Source organism: Saccostrea cucullata, unplaced genomic scaffold (assembly GCF_032062105.1).
Source record: "Saccostrea cucullata isolate Sc308-1 unplaced genomic scaffold, CSIRO_AGI_Scuc_v1 ctg12486, whole genome shotgun sequence".
Lineage (NCBI taxonomy): Eukaryota > Metazoa > Mollusca > Bivalvia > Ostreida > Ostreidae > Saccostrea > Saccostrea cuccullata.
Window position 1 is genome coordinate 29,392 of NW_026932657.1, and position 23,270 is coordinate 52,661.

The following is a 23,270-nucleotide window of genomic DNA, read 5'->3' on the forward strand; positions in this document are numbered from 1 at the left end:
GTATAGTCACGAGTAGACATCATCAAAAGTCAATAATTGTATAAGGAGATGATGAATGTGTAAGCGGAGCGCGCCCTCTGGTGAGAGATTGGAGGCGTAATATGAAAATCTGGCCCGCGATTCCGTTCGAAGCGTTGTTACTGTAAATAAAAATGGCGGCTAAGAAACAGTTTACGTAGGTAGTTTAGTTAAATTTCTTGTTACCGTAACGATATTTTATGTTGATTGTTATTGGATTAAAACTTAATAATTTCATAATATGCACAAATATTTTTTTTATATTGAAAAAGGTCTTCAGCGGGATAAATTCGTAACACAGTCAGTTAGTGACCTAATACAGATTCATACAGGGTGTGAAATGGAAATCCGTATTGGGACTCGGCTTCGCCTCGCCCAATACGGATTTCCATTTCACACCCTGTATGAATCCGTATTAGGTCACTAACTGACTGTGTAACTAATATTATTAGGGCAGTGACTGGATAAAGCTTTGGTTTATTAGGTTACCTTTATTAGGTCAATGCAAGGGGTAGTTGCAGGATAAAATACGTAGAGCATGCTCTTGCGTATTGAATCAACTGAGATATATACACTCCGTATGCAGGTGATGAAGGTATATTGCTGCATAAGTAGGGGAAGCTGACGATAGAAAAGTTAAAGTCATCACATTTATCATATAGCTTGGTTATTAGATTACCATTAACGCCTTTTTCAAGTTAAATATCCAGCTATGAGACAGATGTGTCAGACTTTGTGGTATCTTTTATCTCAAACTCACCAGGATATATCGTATCGACGTAGGAATTCATACTCAAAAACAGCACATTTTGCAAAAAGACACAGAACCAAAAGGTCCTTTTTTAAAGAATAGGACTATAATATTAATTCAAATGTTTGTCTAATCAAAGACTGGTTTCAATCTAAAGCACTATATCATTGTGTTTAAATGCAAAATAAATCCTTAAAAGGAAGGATTATAGCGTTAAAATGCAAACTTAAAGAGTATTGGGTTTAACTACAAAAAATTATTGCGTTTAAATGCAAAACATAGCGATTATATACAATTATTGCTGTTTTTTGAGGTCAATACAGTGATTTAGCCATCTGAGGAGTACAATATTCACCGAGCCCGAAGGGCGAGGTGAATATTGTACTTCGAAGATGGCTAAATCATTGTATTGACCGAAAAAACAGCAATAATTGTTTTATTATATGATTCAGTGATAAAATGATACAGCTCATTACTTGTTTGCATTTTATTAAGTCCTAACCAAATACAAGAGAGAAGCAGAATTAAAATGTGAATAAACCTTACCAGTCGTATCACTTTGAAGTGGTTTTTTTTTTTTTATCAATTTTAGTTGACATGAAAAAAATATATAATGTCAGTCTTTTTTAAAGGATAAATTTTGAAAGGAATGAGCATTATCAGGGAAAACTGACTGCCAAAAAGTAAAAAAAAAATTGTTGTTCAGTAAAAGTGTTGGAGGGGGTCCCGGCATCCCCTCTTACCACCCTTACCCTAAAATATATATTCGCTTATGTTTTTTTCACATGAAAAAAAAATCATAGTCATTTAAAAAACTTTCCAAAACAATTTATATCAATTTGGAATTTCCCAATCTATTTCTAGATCAATGTAGATGAAATAAATCCTTGTATTGACCTCGAGCGTCACGTGCAGGTCAATACAACGTAGTATTTTTCTAACATAGTTGGATCTCAGCCAATCAGAGAGATGGAAATTATTCAATCATATAATAAAACGCAATATTATTGCGAACTGGAAAATACATTGCGTTTAATCGCAAAAGCATTGCGTTTAATCGTAAAATTATTGCGTTTAAATGCAAAATTATTGCGATTCAACGCAAAATATTGGGTTTAAACGCAAAACACTAAGCACACCAAGTGCTTTTGCATTTAAACGCAGTAAAAATATTTCTCTGAACTGGCCTCAACGGGCTTCCGTACTTTTTTTTTTTAAATAAAACTAGTTTGTTTCATCAGAACGGTGTTACCAGGTCCAACTTCATAATTTACATGTAGCTATCTTACAGCAATAAATGTATATAATCTCAAAAATGAAAAATAAAGTCCCTGAGACACAACCACTTATTAAAACTGACAACCATGACCAAAGTTACTAGATTTACCCCTACTTACAAATTGTCTTCACCACCGAGGGTTTAGAAGAAAATACTTTAAATCTATGTAAAATTTTACATTGAATATCTTAGAACTTAAGACCGTCATATTTTTACCGAGAGAATGTTTCCCTTAAAATATGCTAGGAATATAAAATATAAGTTGCAATGTATATTTTTAAAACAACTTTTACACATTCACTCAACAGAATTTGCAAAGAAATGAAATTATATAAACGAAGTTTGGATAATATCTACATTGCTTTTTGTCTGAAAATCGAATATTTTGACCAATATCTCAGAATTTACATCACTGACCCCATTATTTTCATTATCTTTAACTACACGTACTTCTAACCGATCAGCACTTAAGTCACAAAAAGTTAGATACAGGAAAATGTATATTGATGCTAAATGCCAAAAATATGGTACATTTTAGTGCAAAAAGATAATACAATAATTTAAGTGCATAAGTTTGTATGATACATATATATTAATTAGACTATGTCAAGTCAAATAAGAATAATGACATGTAATTATATTCGTTGCCATGATTACATCTGATAAACTAGATGCTGCCATGAGACAGTAATCCCACACTAAGGTATTTGCCTCTAAATACACACTGCTTCATATATATATTGGTCTTTCCAGGGAAAAGGTAAAAAAAAATTCTAAAATTTACTCTGTACATGTATTCGTCAAATCAAGCATACAGTTCTATAATTAAGGATGTAAAATAGATTTTGATAATTTTTTGCCAAGAATATTGGAGTTTTATGAAGAGACTTACTTTTACATTCGACAGCCGACTTTTACATTTTAGTAACTGTAGTTGGTCTCTGTTTAAATTGTAAAAGTCATTCGTCGATTTGTAATTAAAGTAAGTCTCTTCATTAAACCCCAATAGGAACTTTCTACATGTATTTTTTCAACAAATTATTGACTCGGCGTTAAACAATATTAATCAATCAATCAACAAATTATTACAAAGCATTTTTGATGAATTTATCAAAACGTTCAAACTTTTTTTAGCATTTGGTCAGCAAAAAATAATAAATAAATTCTAAAAGATGTAACACAATCAATTTCGTCACACTCCTCACACACACACGCGCGCGCATTATTTGAAATAGGCCTAGTTTGCAAAGTTATGGTAAAGCATTGTTTGTTCTGATCATTTTAAGAAGATGGGGGATAAGGCGGGCGAAGTGCCTATAGATCGGCAGATAAGAAGTGAAAAATTAAATCTCAATTATATCCAATTTTTATTTGATATTTCATCTAATATTAAAGTATACTAAATGTAAAATCTCTACAATTTAAAAAAATCCCACAAAAACTGAAAATACATGCCTATGGAAAAGCATACACACACTAAAAAAAAAAAAACGACCATCTTCTCATACTTTAACAATTCTTTTAATATGAATGGGTCTTCGCTCCATTTTTTTGAAAGATAATCCTAAAAGTTTGCATTAAATTTTACATTTTTTGGTTTACAAAAACATGGAGCGAAGACCCATTATACCTTAAAAGTACACTTTTATGGCAAAACATTCGCATATTATCGAGAAATACTTCAAGTCCATTAAGTCAAGGATCATATCACAAACATGATTTAAATACCCACAATCATCATGAGCCATGTAGCACAGTGGTTAGCGCGTTAGTGTCAAAGCAATATGATTCTTCGGATTTTTAATATATTCGATCAGTGCTTACTATCAGTTCAAGATATATTGACACGCAAAAGAAACGCAACATCCTACTTTAGGGGGAAATAATTATGTAAAGTAAAAAAAATTGTATCTTAAAATTATGGATATCTTCACTTTGATATACACCGGTAGTTTAACGGTTGAACGATTTCCATACCATAACCGGAAGTCAAGTTTGCGTCTGCTTAAAAAAAATCAAAAATTGCATGTTTAACAAAACATTTGGCAATATTATGGAGTTTAAACAGGTCGGAGAGAATACTCGAAATCGGGTATTATCCGTGAAATCGCGTATAATACCCGATATTAGGGTATCGTTGAATCCGCGAAATCGGGTATAGGAGGTGTAATCACCTAATAAAACTTAAACAATGGGATGGCGCATGTTGCCGAGTTAACTTTCATCTAGATACCCATGTTTTCTAAAGGTATCACTAGCCAAGTAAGAATATGGGCGTCAAGATTAATGCGCTCAGGACAACAAATACCCGTGGAGCTCAGTACATTTCATGATCTGCACACAAAAAGGCGTTCGATTTGCTTTATATCTGTCATAATGTTGAAAGTATATGCATCTTCCTAATGTTCATTCCCAACACAACAGAATGGTAAAGTATCAGAATTCGGGAATTTATGATAATCCCACATCAACACGACAAACATGAACAATTTGTAAATAAATCAAATTATACGGAAACACATTTCACACACAAGATATGATGCCATGTATAAACAAGAGATTGTCTATCGTATCTAATTATGCGTCATTAATTACTTGCACATTCATCTTGTGCATAAAATCAAATTTATTTATGAATGTATAAATAATGTAATGATAAAAATGTCTAAAATTTCGGCTAAAAAAACCTCTTTCTGTTTTTTTATTTTTTTTTTTAAATCTTTTTCTTTTTGATCATTCATACATATTTGCAGAATATGTCTTCAACATTTTAGCAGAGACAGTAATAGTTTCAGGAATACAGCTTATGAGAGAACATAACTCTGTTGATCGTTTAATTTTGCAAAGTCATCAATATACCATTTCTTGGCGACTTCAAAGGGGGGGGGGGGGGCTAAAGGCTTCTTGACCACCTCTGACAAAACAACCTCGACTGTGTTCTACATGTGTCCAAGAGACCTCTCTTTGAATGTCACGGTCGGTTAAACTCGGTTATATATTTTTAATTGTAGGGAAGATTTATTCATCAAATAAAAATTATATAGGTAAACAAAAAGCAACCTGTTATTTTCTAGCACAATATGAGACTACAAGTAACTAGAATTCATGTTTATTTTTTAACACATTTTGTCATTATAGATGAGTATTAGGAAAAATTGTTGCCATGAGTAATAAGTATCATAGATAAAATAACTAAAAGAAAACTGTGACATATTGTCTAGAACCAATCAGATAGTGGATTGTATTCGCATATTATAATGAGGTATAAGATAGCGATATAAGAAAAATATAGAAGGTAAAGAGGTAAAATTTACCCTGTCTATCAAATAGTATAATAAAGAAAGGAAGTGGTACAATTTTTATGAAATTTTAATGTCCGATGAGGAATTATATTCCCAAAAAGTAAGACAAGAGTTTCCAAGTCAATTGAACACTCCATTATTTCAGTTTGTCCATTAACATATTCATAAACGTAAAAACTATAAGAAATGTGAAATTTTGACTATGTAATTCATATTTCAATATGACTGTACCTCGATCTATATTGAGAAATTCCATGTATTATAAGCTTTTGAAAAGATGTACACATTTGACTTTTATTTATAACCTGCCCCCCCCCCCCCCCCAAAAAAAAAAAACAAGAAGATCCTGTTCATATGACTTCTCGCTCTCAATTTTCACACAAATGCATAAAATAAAGAAAAAATAGCATATCTTGTATCGATTAAAATGCAACCAAAAAATTTACGGTGTCTTTGAATAAAAATTTCCATGCTAAATTGACATAAAAAAGATACTCACCTTCAATTAGCTATTTTCAACCTGTTTTCCCGTGGGTATTTATTTAATCTTATTTTATTTTCTTCTTTGTAATAACGTTGGTATTCTATTATGGCAGAGATATACAATTATGACTCGCTTATACTGTACTCTCTAACTGTTAGGAATAATTTATATTTCACGTAAAAGGGACGCCATACATTTTTCAGTAAAAATACATAACACGGCGTTAGTCGTTTAATTTCTTTAAAGTTTCACATTTTGTGAATAGTGCACAAATTAGAAAATTAAGTATAGGTAATACTTTAATGGGAAATAAAGACAAACGAAGTGTAGTTATTTGTTTTTAGAAATTATATTGAAAAATAATAACGCCATTGTGTCCTCTTTGTTACCCCAGCAGTGTTTGTCGTGTGATTTTAAACTTATTTGACAACCGCATGAATTAGGTTTAATAAAAATAAATCCACAAGATACTGATGTACAAGTAACAGTAACGGGCATAATGCGCCTTTGCTTTATTCTTTTGTTTTTAAAGAAAGTTGCACGGATACCTGATTTCGCGGATTCAACGATACCCTAATATCGGGTATTATACGCGATTTCACGGATAATACCCGATTTCGAGTATTCTCTCCGACCTGTTAAAGGGTTTTAACTGTTCATCACAGGTAATGCAGCAATATTTCAAAAAATAAACTCTCCTTTCGTTTCCCGTAACGATGCTAAGGCTTCTTGAAAATGGCTTAATTAAGTACGCATTTCCATTGCTCTAGCTGGAAAATTTCAATGTAAAGGTGATGGAGAGTTGCTGATGCAAAAATTCACAACAATACGCCTCAAAAGGGTCTTACGTATCATATTCATTAAGGACAGTCCTTGTACCGGAAGTCCAGGGGTGGCTACACTGCTCTAAGTTAGAGAAAATTCGACCTAATCATCTGAAAAACGGGCATTTAACATGGTAAAGAATAATTCTTTCGCTCAGATCTCGATATTGATGAACCTATTGTATCGTAGAAATTAAGCTGCAATTGTTGTAGGGCTGGGTATTGGCCTGAGAATTCGTATTGCGATATATTGCGATATTTTTAAATGTATTGCGATATGTATTGCAATATTTTCAATGTAATAAAAATGGCATTTTCTTACTATATTTACTTTAATTTACATGCAGAATGTACACAACTATGATAAGTAACCGACACGGAAAAAAATCTTGTTGATTTCATTTAAGTTATGCTCTGAAATTTTACCACAAAACAACTTCTGACTTACTGTTTGGCTTAATAACAAACTTTTATAAGTCCATTTTTATATTTAATAACAAAATTCCTTAATCTATGTATATTGCCAATATATCGATATTACAAAATTGTATTGCGATACGATATTTTTTGTCATTGTATTGCAATATATTGAAATATCGATATTATTGCCCAGCCCTAAATTGTTGTTTAGGGCAGTCTTGCACGTTTTACTTGAATGACTGGGAGGGAGTGTTTTAACAGTCATGTGTTACTTAGTAAAGTAAAAAGATAAACATTTAACATTTTTATTAAACATCTGATGTTCTGAAAAGTGAGTTTAGCCTTACTGTATTCATTTTTGAAAATCACAAGATAAAAAAATCAAACATTTGTAGATTACTGCTTGTTGCGTTTCTTTTGCGTGTCAGTATATTATATATTACTGTAGTCAGCGGCGACTCACACATATTGTTCCGACAAAAATAGTTCCATCATGATAATTAGATACAACATTATTGTTTATGATAAAAATAATGCTGTGTATGTCATACGTAAAAGAAACCAAAATTAACGTAATTTTTTCCTCCAAAGATCACTTTCCCCCCGAAATGCAAATGAAAAATATTAATATTCCTACGCTCGCTCCCTCCTCAGCCTTTTTTGTAACATGTTTGATAACAGAGAATATCTAGGTCATTCTTCGATTGATATTTTTTCACCGATGAATTGATTATACTATATCAACAATTGTATTAATTTCATGTTAATTGTTCGTTAATTATCATATAGTTTCCTCTTAGAGAAAAAAATTAATCACTGTGTGTGTGTAATATTAAAGCTGACATGAATTCTTAAAAACATTTTCATCTATGTACGACTTGTTACATACCAACTATAGCCGTATTCCGCCATATTTCTTTCAGATACCTTGTCTTATTGTAACGATATATATACTCCAATCGCATCATCTCGGGTCTTTCCGTCAGAGGTCGGAAAAACAACCTCGAATGTATTAACATCATCGGATGTTAAAAATTTATACATTTCCTGTTTATTCAAACATAGGATAGAGTGAGTTAGAAGTCCCTTCTATAGTATATTTTAGGTAATATCATTATTATGAATAAAGTTAAACTCCATATTCCAAAGACAAAAGGTCTCCATGCATTTATTTCAAAGATAATGAAAAGGGAGGGCTGTAATGGCGTCTACCATATACATTCGAGGTCGTTTTTCCGCTAGTCGGAAAGGCCCGAAAAGTTGCGATTGATATATACCCCAATGCGCTCGTTACACTTCAATGATTTTTTGGCTTGGCTATCGACTTGTGCACATCTCCGATGGTAAAGCATTTGAAAACATATGAGTTGTTCAAGACATTTCAAAACAACAACAAACAACAGAATAATCATATTTTGAATAATTATAATGATTTGAATCAAATGTAATAAAGAAAAGAAAGAAAATGCAAGTATGGAAGAAAAAATGAGTTGCACGAGTACGCATTTTTACCTTGCGCCAATTTATGCAGAATAAACTTGAAATAAAAAGCAGTAAAACCCGTAAACACACTTTGAAATTATCATCATCTGTATGGAACAAAACAACCAGCGTCTTTTGATTTGCAGTACGTCTTATGCAGTTGATGCATGTCGAGAAAACGCGTCGAACGCACGCATACCTGGTAATAAGATCACTGCATCGGTTCGAAGATGTGCACAAGTCAAGTAATATACACCCTGAATTCCATTTATTGAAATATGCACCACAAAAAAGAAATAAACTCCATAAAAACTCAATAGTAAACACACTTTCACTACTCCGTACAGTCTAGCACGTCGATACACTTCGTCCGTGCTGATCAGATTTTGGTCAGGGGAAATATCACAAGTGCATTTGGTATTTGCGCGGCTGAAAGGGGGGAGGGGGTGTAACTAAAGTATTATAACTGCTGTTCATAAGGTATAACTGAAAATTGTCTATCTAGTTCTAATAAAAATTCTATATATAGTCTGCGGTTGTTTTGCATCGCAAAATTCATTTGTCAATTATAACTGATTATTTTAGTACTAGTCTCAAATCTAAACCAAGTAATTTGATATACAGTAATTATTGAGGTCAAGACTTAAAAACATTTAACCAGAATATATACAGATTTTTATGTGTACATCTGTACGTTCTTTAGCACACAGGCGGAGAAAGACCATCCCCTGTTTAGATTGACATTTAGGCATTTGTATTTTTAAGCGGAGAGTGGGGGGGGGGGGATAATTGACATGACCGTTATCAAAATTTTCTTGGAAGACAGACATTTCTGCCAAAGATTTTTTAATGTCTCACTCCGACCACAAAGTATGTACATGTACATTCTGAGAAATTTTACTGTTTTAAAATGATGTTGTTACAACTGTACAGGAAGTCTTTCGAGTTTTCAGGAAAAACCCCTACATAAACAAATACATGGGCGCAGACATTTTGGACACCCAAAGTTGTGCGGAGGAGAAAATGCTAGCTGGCGCGTGATTGGTCAATAAGAGAAAAGACTTGTTATGTATTTGACAAGTGAAATAAAGTTGATAAAAATCTCATATCAAGACTTGGGTTTCTGTGAGGTATATAGGAGTTACAGGTAAAAATTTGAAGGGAGGGATGCACTTTTGTTAGAGATTTTCAGTTGGTGTCAAACGCACCTAGTTGTAAACAAATGGAAATTGAAAGTAAAAGTGCAACGGCACGGTATATTTTTTCTGGCATTTTTTGTTTTCCAATATCTCGAACTTTCACGACAAAAAGGTCATTTGCCCGAAATTCAATACATGTATCAGTGAGAGGGGCTAAAGTTTGTATGGAAGTCTATGGGAAAACATTTGGTGGTGTTTGTCCTATAGAATAGGTATGATTTCATGGATAAAAATTGATTACAGCCAAAAAATCAATCAGTTCCTATTTTTTTGACATTGGGATTATATTTTAATTAGTTTTGACAATTTGTTTAAAAATTAGAGGGTTTGGGTAAATTGAGGCTCACAATGGGGACTGCACATAGTGAAAAAATGCCAAAATTTTTGCCCTAGCTCTCATATTTTCAATAAATGTTCATGTAAATAATTTTAAATAAATATTTATACCGAAATTTACTGTGAATATTGTAAATAATACAATATTAATATTTATGGGCATCATCAATACACAAAACATATGAATATCCCCCTCGCAGTTTGAGAAATTCATTTAAATCCATGTATTTTATGAGTGCAGACACTGGAACAGGTTGAGTAATCCTCTTTCGAATTTGTGTTAATCAGAGTTGATTGAATAATTTATAACAAAATTTGACTGCTGTTAACTAATTACATTACTTTGTTTTTACATAAGGGACATATTCCAGCAGAAAAGCCAGTTTCAGTCATGTAATCAGTGCTGGCTTGAAATAAAAGTTATACTTTTGGTGAAACTTAGAGATTACTTGTAGGAAATTTAATTGAAATTACAGTACAATATATTTTTGCAGAAAATACATTGAAAATGCAATAAATATGCAAAATTATAACTGAAAAAATTTTGAAAAAGGTGTCTGAATATCCCTCCTCCTTGCCATATCCAATCTTGATATTCTACTGAAAGGGGGGGGGGTAATTTTGTGCTCTAATCATGCTGAAAAATGAAGGAATTTTGTTTAAATTTGGTTTATTTGAATAACAAGAGCCAGGTTTATCTGCAGTTATTTTTTTCAATTTCTTTGATATTTTTTAAAATAATTATCTGAGTAAATTCTATTTTAACATGATTATTTTAAAGGTATTACATCACAAATGCTTAAAAAAAATTCAGAAGATGGTGTAAATACTAAAAAATTATTATGTAAGCTACTAGATGCATTTATCACTATGTTTTAATAAAATAAAATGTATTTCAGCAATGCATTATCAAGAAGGAAGAGATTAATGAACCCTACCCTCTTACAATGAACAACACATGGACACTCTCGGGATGATCCCTTTGCTTTCATTAAGAGTTCCAAGGTATGGTTTTATTAGAAAATCTAGTTAATCTCTTAATATTTAAGTTATTTAGAACTTTTTATAGATTATCAGAAAATAAATTTCCTCAGAACTGCAGTTATTTAAACACTTTGCGTACAATTGAGCACTGTATTCAGTCAGACAATATGATTTATCTGCCCTTGGCATTTAATCAATTTATTAATTATGTCAATAATAAGAAATGATATGCAAATAAATATATTTGCCTTTTATGAGAATATACATATTTAACATCAATTACATGAAATGTTCATGAAAATTGGCTAAAATGTAGGTCACCCCCCTTCAAAATTACAAAATTTTCAGTGGGGATGTATTTGATTCTCTGATGCCAGCAACCCACTGCTGATAGAATTTGTGTTAATCTTATGTACATTTGAACTAGAGATAATTCTCTTTCTTTCCATTGATTATTTTATCTACATTAGTTTTCACTCTTTCCATAACCCAGCTTTTTCTTACAAAAACCTGCTGATTTTCTTCATTTTCCATTAAAACGGGTACCTGCTACCCTGAATGATTAACATGATCTACCTTGAGAAATTATTAGAGATAATAAGAAAAACAAGCAAAACATATGCTACATTAATCATTTTATTTTAAAAGTTTGAAAGAAAAATAGAAAAATGCTTCAATTTATAGACATCTTTTCTGTTTCACAGATGTTGGTCTGATTGACTGGGGTGTGTGTGAAATGTAACAGCCAATATGTGTACTTAAGAAAAACCCCTACATAAACAAATACATAAGACAAAGTTGTCAGTCCCAATAAGAGAAAAGACTTGTTATGTATTTGACAAGTGAAATAAAGTTGATAAAAATATTCAAGAGGTGAGATAAGCAATGAATATGTGTTCTAAATTAACTAAATTGACCACTTTTTATAAATGTTTCTTTTACTCTATTCAGTATGCCTGCCTGACAGTCTAGCATTTTCTTTTTAAATAAAAATAATTTTTGGGAATATTTGGGAGGTAATTTTGAAAGCTACGGTGGAGAAACCTGGTTGAATACGAATAGTCTTTATTTACTCTTTTGTACATTGAGCTCGATTAACTCTCTCTCTCTCTCTCTCTCTCGTAACTATTCGTTAGCGGAATAATAGGTATAAAATCATATGCACTTTCTGCTGTACCATTTATTACCCGTTGGGACAGATCAAGGATTTTTTTCAGGCGGCGATGTCGAAACTTGTTCAAAAATTGGAATAATAATTTTACTTTTGACAAGAAAATAAACCTAAACGCCCAAATTGACAAGGAAATAAATATGAAATCAACATCACAGGAATGTGAACATTGGGAACTTTCTCAAATACCTTCTCAGGTAAGGAATCTGAACAAAAATTATTTAGACAAGAGGAATAAAAAAAAACTGATTTTAGGAAGAATATGGATTTCTCACCGGCAGTTTTCCCTCCCTTCCTATAATCATTTATATTATGTCAAGAAATATAATTCATTCAATTCTATTTTGATCGTTCATGTACTACAGAATCAAACTCGTTTATTATACCCCACGCAACAAGTTGCGGGAGGTATAATGTTTTTGACCCGTCCGTCAGTCGTCAGTGTGTCAGTCAGTCCGTCAGTCCCATTTTTTTTTTCAGCGCAATTCCTCATGAACCGCTGCACAGAATTTGGTCAAACTTTGCAGATACTTAGGGCACAATGTGTAGATTTGCATCAGGAAATTCCGATTCCTGTATTTTTTTCGGGATTTTCGGCACTTTGACTTTTGGGGGAGTGTGGTATGTGAGCTTGCTCACTTTTTCTTTCGTTGTGTATAAAATTATAAATAATTTTAAATCAAGTTATATTATGTCTATATTGTATTTATTTGAAAATAATTGATAGTAAAGAGATCCGATCTTTTTTTTTCAAATTATGTTTAGGAGAGTGTTATGTATGTTTTATTACCCCCCACCCCTTACACATGAAAATCTCTTTAAAGGATGAAAGATTCCTAATGATGCATGATATATGATAAATTTGATGTAGTTAAGCCATGTTCATACATTTTATTTACATTTACAGACAACAGTACTACTTTTTTGGAAAACAAATTATTAGCATTTTTTTTCAATCAACCAAAATACCGGTGAGCTTTCCACCTTTGAAATTTTCCCTGACCAAATAAACTGATCGGCATGGACCACGTGTGTCCAAGTGCTATATCATGTATATGGTGACAATTTTTTACTGATGAGTTTGCAATGGATTACATGACTTCTGTGATGCATATTTCAATAAAAGTAAAATAGGATATTTCTTTCGACATGCGCACATTCCTGTAACGATAGCAGTATTCAGGTAATTGTTTTTTAACTGCGTTCGATGCATTTTCTCGATCTCCAAACGGTTTTTGCTGTACATGAATGTATTCCGTTTTAGTGCTTTTTCTATATTGCAGCAAATGCATTCAAAAATAATTTACTTCTCAGTATGCTAGTTCTAGTTTTTGTTGGATTTTTACTTTTAAAACTTGTATTTGGTAAATTTATGGATTTCTAAAATTTATTGCTATCGGAGATGTGTACATGTCGAAAGCCAGACTAGAAAATCACTCAAGTGAAACAAATATACCAGGCTTTATATAGCAGGTACAGGTGGCCAAAATATCTCGAATAAATATGGCGGAATCGAAGAAATATGGCGGACAAGGGCATACAGGAATGTAGTAAGTCGTACAAAGATTAAAAATGATGCCTTTTTAAGAGTTCATGTCAGCTTTAAATGACGGAATTTTCAATTCCTGGTCTGATTCTGCTCGTGTGTAGACTGTGTAGGGAGCTTAGTTATAAAATGTGTTGCAAAACCCGAACGGGGTCGGAGATTTCTAAACTGAAAACCGAGTTCATATTAACGTTCAGCATATTACCGGGGTATGTTACATAGAATTTGAATTATGTAAGTAAGTTCCATGACGAATACATTAGTATATTTCAGTGATTTAAAAAAAAGGTTTCAGTTTATAATTTCCCGGACCGGCCCTGATTTTCCTAACCCATCTTAAACACTCTTTGTTGCAGATGCAAATGTTAGAACAAAATATACTGAGTAGTTCAGCAGGGATTGTATTTTTTTTATTAATCAGAATTCGTATTCATATGATCTAATTAAGAAAAAAAAGTTTTGTCTGCCATCGTAACTTCTCGGCAAAACAAAACGTGTTTCTCCGAGGTTGCTAGATGCGTTTGACAACTCCATCGCACGTGTGTAGACCAAGGCTAACTGGTCTTGCGGACTCAGGTATGTGTACTGTTTGTTATGAGACTGGATGATCGTAATGCTACGGACTCAGGAAATTTACACCAGTTCCATAACTAGACACTAAGACAGCGCAGTTTATTTTTTTTTTTATAAAAGGTATTAAACACTGTTAAACATATTAAATCTAAAAGTCGAATATCTTTGGATATGGGATAACACATATCTATTCTTGTTATTGCTAGGGTTCGAATCCCACGAATACCATCTATTATTTTTATAAAATAAACATTTTTACGAGATTTTTTTCTCTAAGAAATGTTTTTTCTCTCATAATTTCATAAATTTCCATAATGAGATGTTAATTTAAATATTCAATTCACATATTGAATACGATTCCTTAATATTTGACGCTGTAGGCAGTCTGCCCGCCTTGTTCCCCCATCTTCTGTGTTCTTGTACTTTACATGTACATGTATGTGAACACCTTCACACTGTGTTTGCATCACTGATTATCATTTCGGCACACCTCGGCCGATCCATATAATTCATCTGATGAAGGCGACGGAATCAGCCAAGATTTGCCGAATGACATAGCACATACGAGGGGTGATAAAAAAATTCGCGAACTAATTGAATAACTTCCGAAAAAGAAATGATAAGGGGTTTCTGTGTTGAAAATGTTTCAAAGTAGTCCTTGCCTATTTTAATGCGCATCTGCAACCATTCTGCCTATGCGCGGATCAAGTGATATAGGCGATCACGTGACATACGCTTTAGCGTTCTGTCACAGAAGCTAAACTTTTTTTCGGACTCTTCTATTTCTTATCACGCAAGTTATTATTTGCAACAAAAACAGTCCATTTGTCAGAAATGGCCTAATCTCTGCAATAGTTTGGGTGGATAATGATATCATTTTGCAGAATGAGCATGGTGACCATCAAAACCCAAGTCCTCTGTCTTTTGAGCGTCGTTTATTTCATGTGGATAAAGTATGGATGCTTTCACTTTATCATATCTGATATGTTTAAAGTCTAAATTAAACGATATTTTAGGAATTTGATAATTATATTATTGTAAAGATATTCATCTATTTTTCTAACTGTAAGTTGGCGATCTTTCAAATCAAATTGCTTAACAAGGGAAACGTCCCTCTCCTAGTTTGCTTTTACCGGGCAACAGAACAAACATCATTTTTAAATATCTCCCTTCCTTCACTTAAACAATCAATCCAATTAACGACAAACTTATGGCAAGTCTTTTGTATTCATAAACCGTGTACAAATTATTTTAAACTTCTACAAAGGAATTTCTAAGATATATACGTTTAATTTACAGCCGTTTGTTTCTCGAATACGACTGAGTCAACCTTTTTTGTCACAAGTGATCTACCTTATGACGTCATTTTCACATTTTGACGTCACAAACACGGGGCAAAACGTTCCATTACATATGCTATTTATAGAACATATGTATGACTCTATGTGTGCCAAATTTCATTCTGATCTGAATTGCGGCTTTGTAAACACATAGGCACTCCCCATCTTAATTGTTAAAAAATATATATCTCTACTATAATATATATATTTTTTAACAATTAAGATGGGGAGTGCCTATGTGTAAATATAGAGATAGTTCGCGAACTTTTTAATCACCCCTCGCTGATGGTGCAGTGTGGTGTGTATATCAGTTGAAATAATTCATAATGTGTTTTAACTGGATTACTGAAGTTGACAGGACCTATGACAGTCGGTGTTTTTATAAGTACAAGTTTACATGTAAGTATACATGTAGATTGGGGTAAAATAAACCGGAATGTAAATGATTAGGTTAACAAGTTCAAAAAGGGTCAAAGATCATCGCATGCCACAATAGACGAATTTCACATTCTGAAGTTATCTCCGTTGTCGACGTGAAATTCAGTTACAGACAGAGATCCAGGAATTTTTCAAGGGTCGGGGTGGTTTCACACCTCAGTCAAAAAACTTCCAGTCCCGCCACAACATGATACACCCGTCATATATTGTTCATCAATCATAAATTGTATTGTAAAGAGTGTAAGGAAATCAGGTAACCTTGATACACAGATTTCAATGATTTTCCTATTCCTTACATACATCTCCTGTGGTGTAGGTATTAATTATAATAAATGATACATCATATAATTTTCACCTGACTGTGTTAGTGCTTAATAAATACCAATCTGCAGCTTTGTTTATTGCATATTTTATGATTGATTAAAAATGCTACAGCCTAAAAAAACATCAAAACATTATTCTTTAATTAGACTATGTTTAGACTATAAAATTGTAAGTGAGACATGACACTACAATTTGTTGCAAATATATATATAAACTGAAATGAAAAAAATATTAAACAATTTACACATGTATAATGAGTTTATTTATATTATTCAATATTAACTTGTTTTAATCTAACACTGTATTTTACAAATACTTGCAGCATTTGATAGTGATAACGATCACGTGATATCACTGACGTGTAGCTGACGTCTAATCATCGCAAAACCCCGAAATCCGAGACTGCATTACATAACGTTGTTTCGAAAGAAAGTGCGGATATAAATATGATAAAGATTAAAGGGATTTAACACATGAGTTACAGTGTACAATTTTAGGTGTAATATCCCTCTGATAAGAGAGATAACTTTCTGAAGACATTTTTCCATGAAATTCAATGAATTGTCATGTCAGAAATTATAGACCAAGACTTCATTTGTAAGGACCATTTGATAATCAACTCAGTCGAATCTTTTCTATTGTACAGATGTTGATTTCTAGTTTCTATTGCCAATATTTTCATTAATTATAACATTATCTTTACCGTGTACATTTTATTTTCAAACATCAAAACAAACTTTTTTTTTATTTATTCTCTGAAAAAAAAATGCCACTAGCTAGGGTCGCCGTGATTTTACACTGTTGTTTATTAATAACCAAGTACGACGGCTTAAGACTCTAGCTAGAAATATATGTCACAGATGTTATATTTTAATTTTTCCAAATAATTGGCGCGCATTGCCAATTAAACACGTTCGCTGCGTTTGTTTGTTGTGTGCCTGGTGTGAATGTTTTGATAGATCATGTGACATTGGTTTTTCGTATTTATGCTTTCGGTTAGGTGACCTAATGTGACCTTACTGCTGACTAATAACTGACCGTTTTTATCTCATTAATATGCATGTTTTAATATCTGCACTCAGTATATAAGCACTGTACCCGCCAAATTCTTTACCCCCACGATTTTTGCCTTTACGGTAGAAGACTGTATCATAATTACCGTATAAGTGGAAATTTTAGCGAGACACAAATTTAGCGATTTGTCCTTAAAAATGGGTATTTTATTTTTAGCGAGATGTAATTTTAGCGATTTAAAAAAGTTCACTAAAGAATCTTTTACAAATAAAGCGCAATTAATATTTAGCGATATCTAATTTTAGCGATCATGTCACCCTCGCTGATAATGCCAAAATTAAATCCTCGCTAAAAATTCTGCTTATACGGTATGTTCTAAGTATTCTTCAAAGTATTTACTTGGAATTTATTTAAATGGATTCCTGGTAAGCTTTCTGTTTACCTTTATTATAATTATTATGTTAATGTTTTTTAATTCTGACAGCGAACAATCAGCGAACGTATGTGTTGTTAATGTCTGTTCTTAAATGCAAAGTATTTGTCTTGTGTGTATTGTGTTGTGAGAGTGTGTTTGATTTATACTTTTTAGGTTCATTACTATAAGCACGTAAATAAATACTTTTTGTGCCGAATCCAGTGTTGGAATCTTTCCTAGAAAAGACCCAGTGACTATGGCGCCCAACGATGATTTGTGCTGAAATAAACCAGAGTCCAGGACAAGCTGCCAACGCCCAAGACCAAGCAAGTGTTTCTGTGCCGTTTTTGAAACAGTTTCTATCTTTTACAATGGAATTCCGTCCAATTCAATTAGACCTACTACATCCCTACTAATGTTATTGTGATTTAAATTCAAGACACGTGGTTTAGGTTTACCTATTCAAAGATTATAGGGAAGAACCGGTTTTATAAATAAAATTGGCAGTAAACAGGGAATTGCTATAGTCTGTTTCTTCTGAAAACATGTCCTGTGAAAAATGTGTTTCCAGACCTTTTTGAAAGACTTTCATGATTTTTAACCCCCTTCCCCGCAGTCACGCATTTTAACGCATATAATATTTCCTATTTCTGACGCAAAATCACGCATTTACCGTTTCCCCGCAATCACGCATTTTCACGCACTTTAAAAAGTTCATTAAATCTTCAATTTAATGCCAAATTCCAACTATTTCATACTTGCTTAATCTCATAAAATAAGAAAAATTATTTTCTAATTAAAATATTACGTCATGATATTATTTACGCTAAACTTTAGAGAAACTTGTACCCCGCTAGAAAGTGCTTGCGGGGAAATGGTAACGTAATATTTCTATGACGTGAGGATTCAGTTTATTTTGCATAACAATTTTGTAAGTTGTAAAGTGTTAACAGAAATCAAATCAGTGGCTAAAAAAAGGGGGGGGGGTAAATAACAAGTATTGCATTTTATCATAGTTTACTGCAAAAATAACAGCTCACTAGCGAACATACGAAGGTAAAAAAAATGTGTAATATCATCTACACTGACAAACCTTTGTTTGCCTGATATGGCTATTGCTATTAATGTGCACAGAGGAGCTTACCACGATCAACTGACCAATTGTTGATTGAATACGTTTACTCAAAATAAATGTTTAAATGTTACTTCGAACACGTGGTTCAGGTCAATCTATGATCATGTCAATGGAGTGCAAGGTGAAAAAGAAATATTCTTATGAACAAAATGCAAACATTAGAAACTATATATGAACGATATCACGGGTGTTTCTTATTTGTTGTTAACTAGAAAAAATATGTTTAATTAAATGTACACGTAGTTAGCGTTAAGTTCAGAGCACCAGCTCTTCAAGGGTAAGGAAAATGAACAGCTTCTCGTATGCATTTAAATGGACAAAACATTTTTTACACAACTATACTCGTGATCACGTGTGTTTGCCAGGGAATCCCCCTGACAATTGTATTCACCGATAGTACAATAAAGGAATTTATCAAGCGTAAAATTCCTGTAGTATTCGTAGTAACCCATAATGCAATTCTCATTCAGCTGATTTGTCAGTTAAAGTCACATTGATGCCTCTTTGCTAATCTGACGCTAAAAAATATAGGTCCGGTTCCCATGCAAAATATTTGTCCAAAAGGAAATTTTAATGCATGAACAGCAGAAAATTGTATCATAGAGAATACTTATAATTTAAACTTGATGGAATTCAAGAGAGATCGATTGAAGTACATTTCTACAGAATGATCTTATAGGGTGGTGAAAATTAAAACGTAACATAACTTTTCTGTTTACCGTGTCTCCACGTGCTAGTCACTTCCTAGCCACATTTCCGTGAATAATTTACCCTATCTCGCTGAAGTCTCACTAACTCTCGCCAGAGACACTGTCAGAGCTACTCTGAACTCATCGGGTTTTATAATTTGCAGAACACCGAAAAATAAAATGTTCCGAACACAGTAGAGGTGTACTACATATTTTTTCGCTCTTTACTAGAGTACTTTAATTACTAGAATTAAGTGAATACCGCTTGTTAAACAGTAAACTAAATTGGTACTTTAATTACTAGAATTAAGTGAATACCGCTTGTTAAACAGTAAAAAAAACAAAAGTGCAAATTGGTGGTTTCTGTTTATTATCCGTTGTTGTGCTGTTTTGTGTGTGACCGTGCGTGACTGAAAGTGTGAACTGTACTCAGTCAGCTGACCGAACAATACCACCTGTCCATTGTTGTGAACTAGACTGTGAAGCGCAGCGCATATTTACCTCCTGTAGATGATTGTGCGGTGGACTGTTACCTTTGCATCTCTGATCGCATTGAGCTCATCAATATTTAATAAAATAAAAAAAATCAAAAGTGCACATCATTGTTTTATGTGTTTCTATGTTTCTGTTTATTAGTTTGTCTTCATGTATGTGTATTTGCTCTGTTTTGTGTGTGTAAATTGTTCATATCATGACCCCCGGGGGTAGGGTGGGGCCAAAATGGGGAATCAAAGTTTTACTTAGAAATATAAAGGAAAAATCTTTGCAAGAACCACTGGGCCAGAAAAGCTGAAACTTATTGAAAGTGTGATTCTAAAAGAGATCGGCCACTCGGGAATCAAAGTTTTACATAGAAATATATAGGAAAAATTTGATTTGAACATATGGGGAATCAATGTTTTTAGAAATATATGTGAAAATATAATTACTTATGTGGAAGCAAGTGTAGATTCTAAATTGTTCAAATCATGACCCCCAGGGGTTGGGCGGGGCCACAATAGGGAATCCAAGTTTTACATAGAAATATACAGAATAAATCTTTGAAAATCTCCTTCTCAAGAACTACTGGGTCAGAAAAGCTGAAACTTATGATATTCATTGTAATTGTGAAGTCAATGTTTTACATAGGAAAATCTTCTTCTCAAGAACCACTGGGCCAGAAAAACTGAAACTTATGTGGAAGCATTGATAGTGTAGAATTCAAATTGTTTAAATTATGATCAGTTGGGTAGGGTGGGGTCACAATATGTATTACAAGGGGCAATCTGGTAAAGAACGGAATGTGTAATATAATTACAAAGGGAATGAGCAAGTAGAAAACGCCCTGTTATATTGATATTCATGTAATTGTGAAGTCACGGGTTGTTTCGGTTTGTACTTTCGGAATGCAGAAAACGTGTTTTTGTCAGGTGTTTCTGTTTATCCATATTTTTTTTTATTTCTTGGCTGTCATTTTGAAGGCACTGTCGATTTCATCGTGCATTGTGGTGTTCATTATTACGTGTTGTCCACTGTCAATGTATTTTCTGATTTTTTGTTGAATGATGTACATGTTTGTGTTCAACGTACCTCCCTTTCCCCATCCTATTTTTTCCCTGCGCAGAGCGACAATCACTTTACAGGTATTACTAATCCATCAACTGCACGACATGGGACTCTTGGACAATTTGGACTGACAATCAGGTATTTGTGTTCTCAGTTATCATTGTCACTGTGTATATATTTTGAGTTTGCATGTGTGTGATAGTGTTTATGTGCAGCCTGTTAATAAATGCGCAACGCGCTATTTGCTTTTATTTTGCTTGCAATTTGTTTTCATCATTTGCAATTTGAAATCAAAACGTCAGATACTGAAGGAGCAAAAAATGATATGGATAATAGGAAAGAGTTGCAAGATCTCATTGATTCAATTAATAGTAAACAACAGTTGAAAGTTTTGACAAAGGAAAAGTATGACAGGTTAGTCAATAAGGAACCCCCTGCAGGTGTTACATTTCAACTTCCCACTAGTACACCTAAGGTTCAACTCAAGTTTGGTGAAGGAGCTATTCCTAAATATGCACCCAATGAATTATTACTTTCACCAAGGTATTTTAGCCCATCTGCTCTGTATCAGGACCCAAATCCTGCTCTGTGTCAGATTCCCAACCCTAACTCTATTAAACTACCCACATTTAGTGGAAGTGAACCACTGCAAAAAGGTGAAGTAAGTTTCGATGTGTGGTCTTCTGAAGTTAGGTGTTTGAAAAATCAGTTACCTGAACATGTTTTGTTACATTCTGTTAGAAGTTCGTTAAAAGGTGTTAATTCCTCTCGGAGAGTTTGCTACTGTCGACGTCATCCTGATGAAGCTGGAAGATTTCTATGGAAATGTCAGTACCGCATAGTACATCATCCAGAACTTCTATAGTGATCATCAGAAAGAAGGTGAGAGCATTGTTGCCTATGGCTCACGATTAGGACAAACTCTTTCAAAAGCTGTTAGATTTGGTCATATAGATGTTGTGGCAAAAGATTCTATGCTAAGATCAAAATTTTGGTCTGGATTGAGAAATCCCCAACTGAGAAATGCATCTAGAAATAAATATGAAACTCAAACAATTTCAGACTCTGTTAAGAGAAGTTAGACAGATAGAGCAAGAAGAACTGAATTTAACTGTTGCTAAACCAGTTCAAAATAGTGCTGCATCGACAAATGTTGAAGCATTAAATGTATCAAACTCTGATTTGCAGAAACAGCTTAGTGAATTACTAAGTCAAATGAAAAAGCTTGATTCTCGAATGAGCAAAATAGAACAAGATCAAAAGAATTTACCTCATGCAGAATCTTTTCAGAGACATATGCCTCAAGAAAACTCCAAACACAACTCCAGTTACCAAGGCAACAGAGGAAATTTCAGATACCAGAATTGGAGATGAAGAGGAACTTCCTCACAGCAGAATGGTAACAATAGAGGTTATGGTAAAGGCCAGAGAGGCAATGATTTAAACTAGCAGTATCTTTCGTTGCAGGGCAAACAGAAGATCAGTTTTCTAAATGCCCTATCAAACCTCCCAATCAAGATCTATTGACAAGACTTGTAGGTCGTCCAAATGAAGCAGATATTACTGTATTTGGTACCAAGACTAAGGCACTTATTGATTCAGAGTCTATGGTCACATGCATTTCAGAATCTTTCTATGAGTCTCTCAAACCTATGCCTAAACTGTTAAGTTTGACAAACTTTGGGCTTAGTGTGAGAGGTGTCAGTGGCAGTGAATTACCATACAAAGGTTACATAGAGATGCAAATCAATGTTCCTTGTATGAATGACTTTTCATGCCACATTCCTGCTCTTGTTGTACCTGAAACAAATTATGCAAAGAATGTCCCTGTTATCATAGGTACTAACTTTATTCGTCTTAGCAGACAAAACTGTGAGATGATGTCTCAGACGTCAGACATATCAGACGAGTGGCAGCTGGCATTCGAGAGCATGAACGATGAGACGCCGGTCAGGACAACAAAAGATCATACCATTACAGTTGCTCCAGATGAAACCAAAG

General features: G+C 33.4%; 1 protein-coding gene and 1 long non-coding RNA gene across 2 annotated transcripts; both read left to right on the forward strand.

The window, feature by feature from the left end:
* Positions 1-9,769: 9,769 nt before the first annotated feature.
* On the forward strand, positions 9,770-11,805 carry LOC134235733 (uncharacterized). The gene is made up of 3 exons (XR_009985473.1): positions 9,770-9,971; positions 10,995-11,100; positions 11,784-11,805. It is a non-coding gene; the product is annotated as an uncharacterized LOC134235733 (long non-coding RNA).
* A 9,789-nt stretch (positions 11,806-21,594) lies between these two features.
* Positions 21,595-23,218, forward strand: LOC134235731 (uncharacterized; the record flags this gene model as incomplete). The annotated part of the gene is made up of 4 exons (XM_062717879.1): positions 21,595-21,930; positions 22,025-22,096; positions 22,332-22,605; positions 22,737-23,218. Coding segments are annotated over exons 1-4 (1,164 nt in total), but the record flags the coding sequence as incomplete, so codon positions are not given.
* Positions 23,219-23,270: the final 52 nt, after the last annotated feature.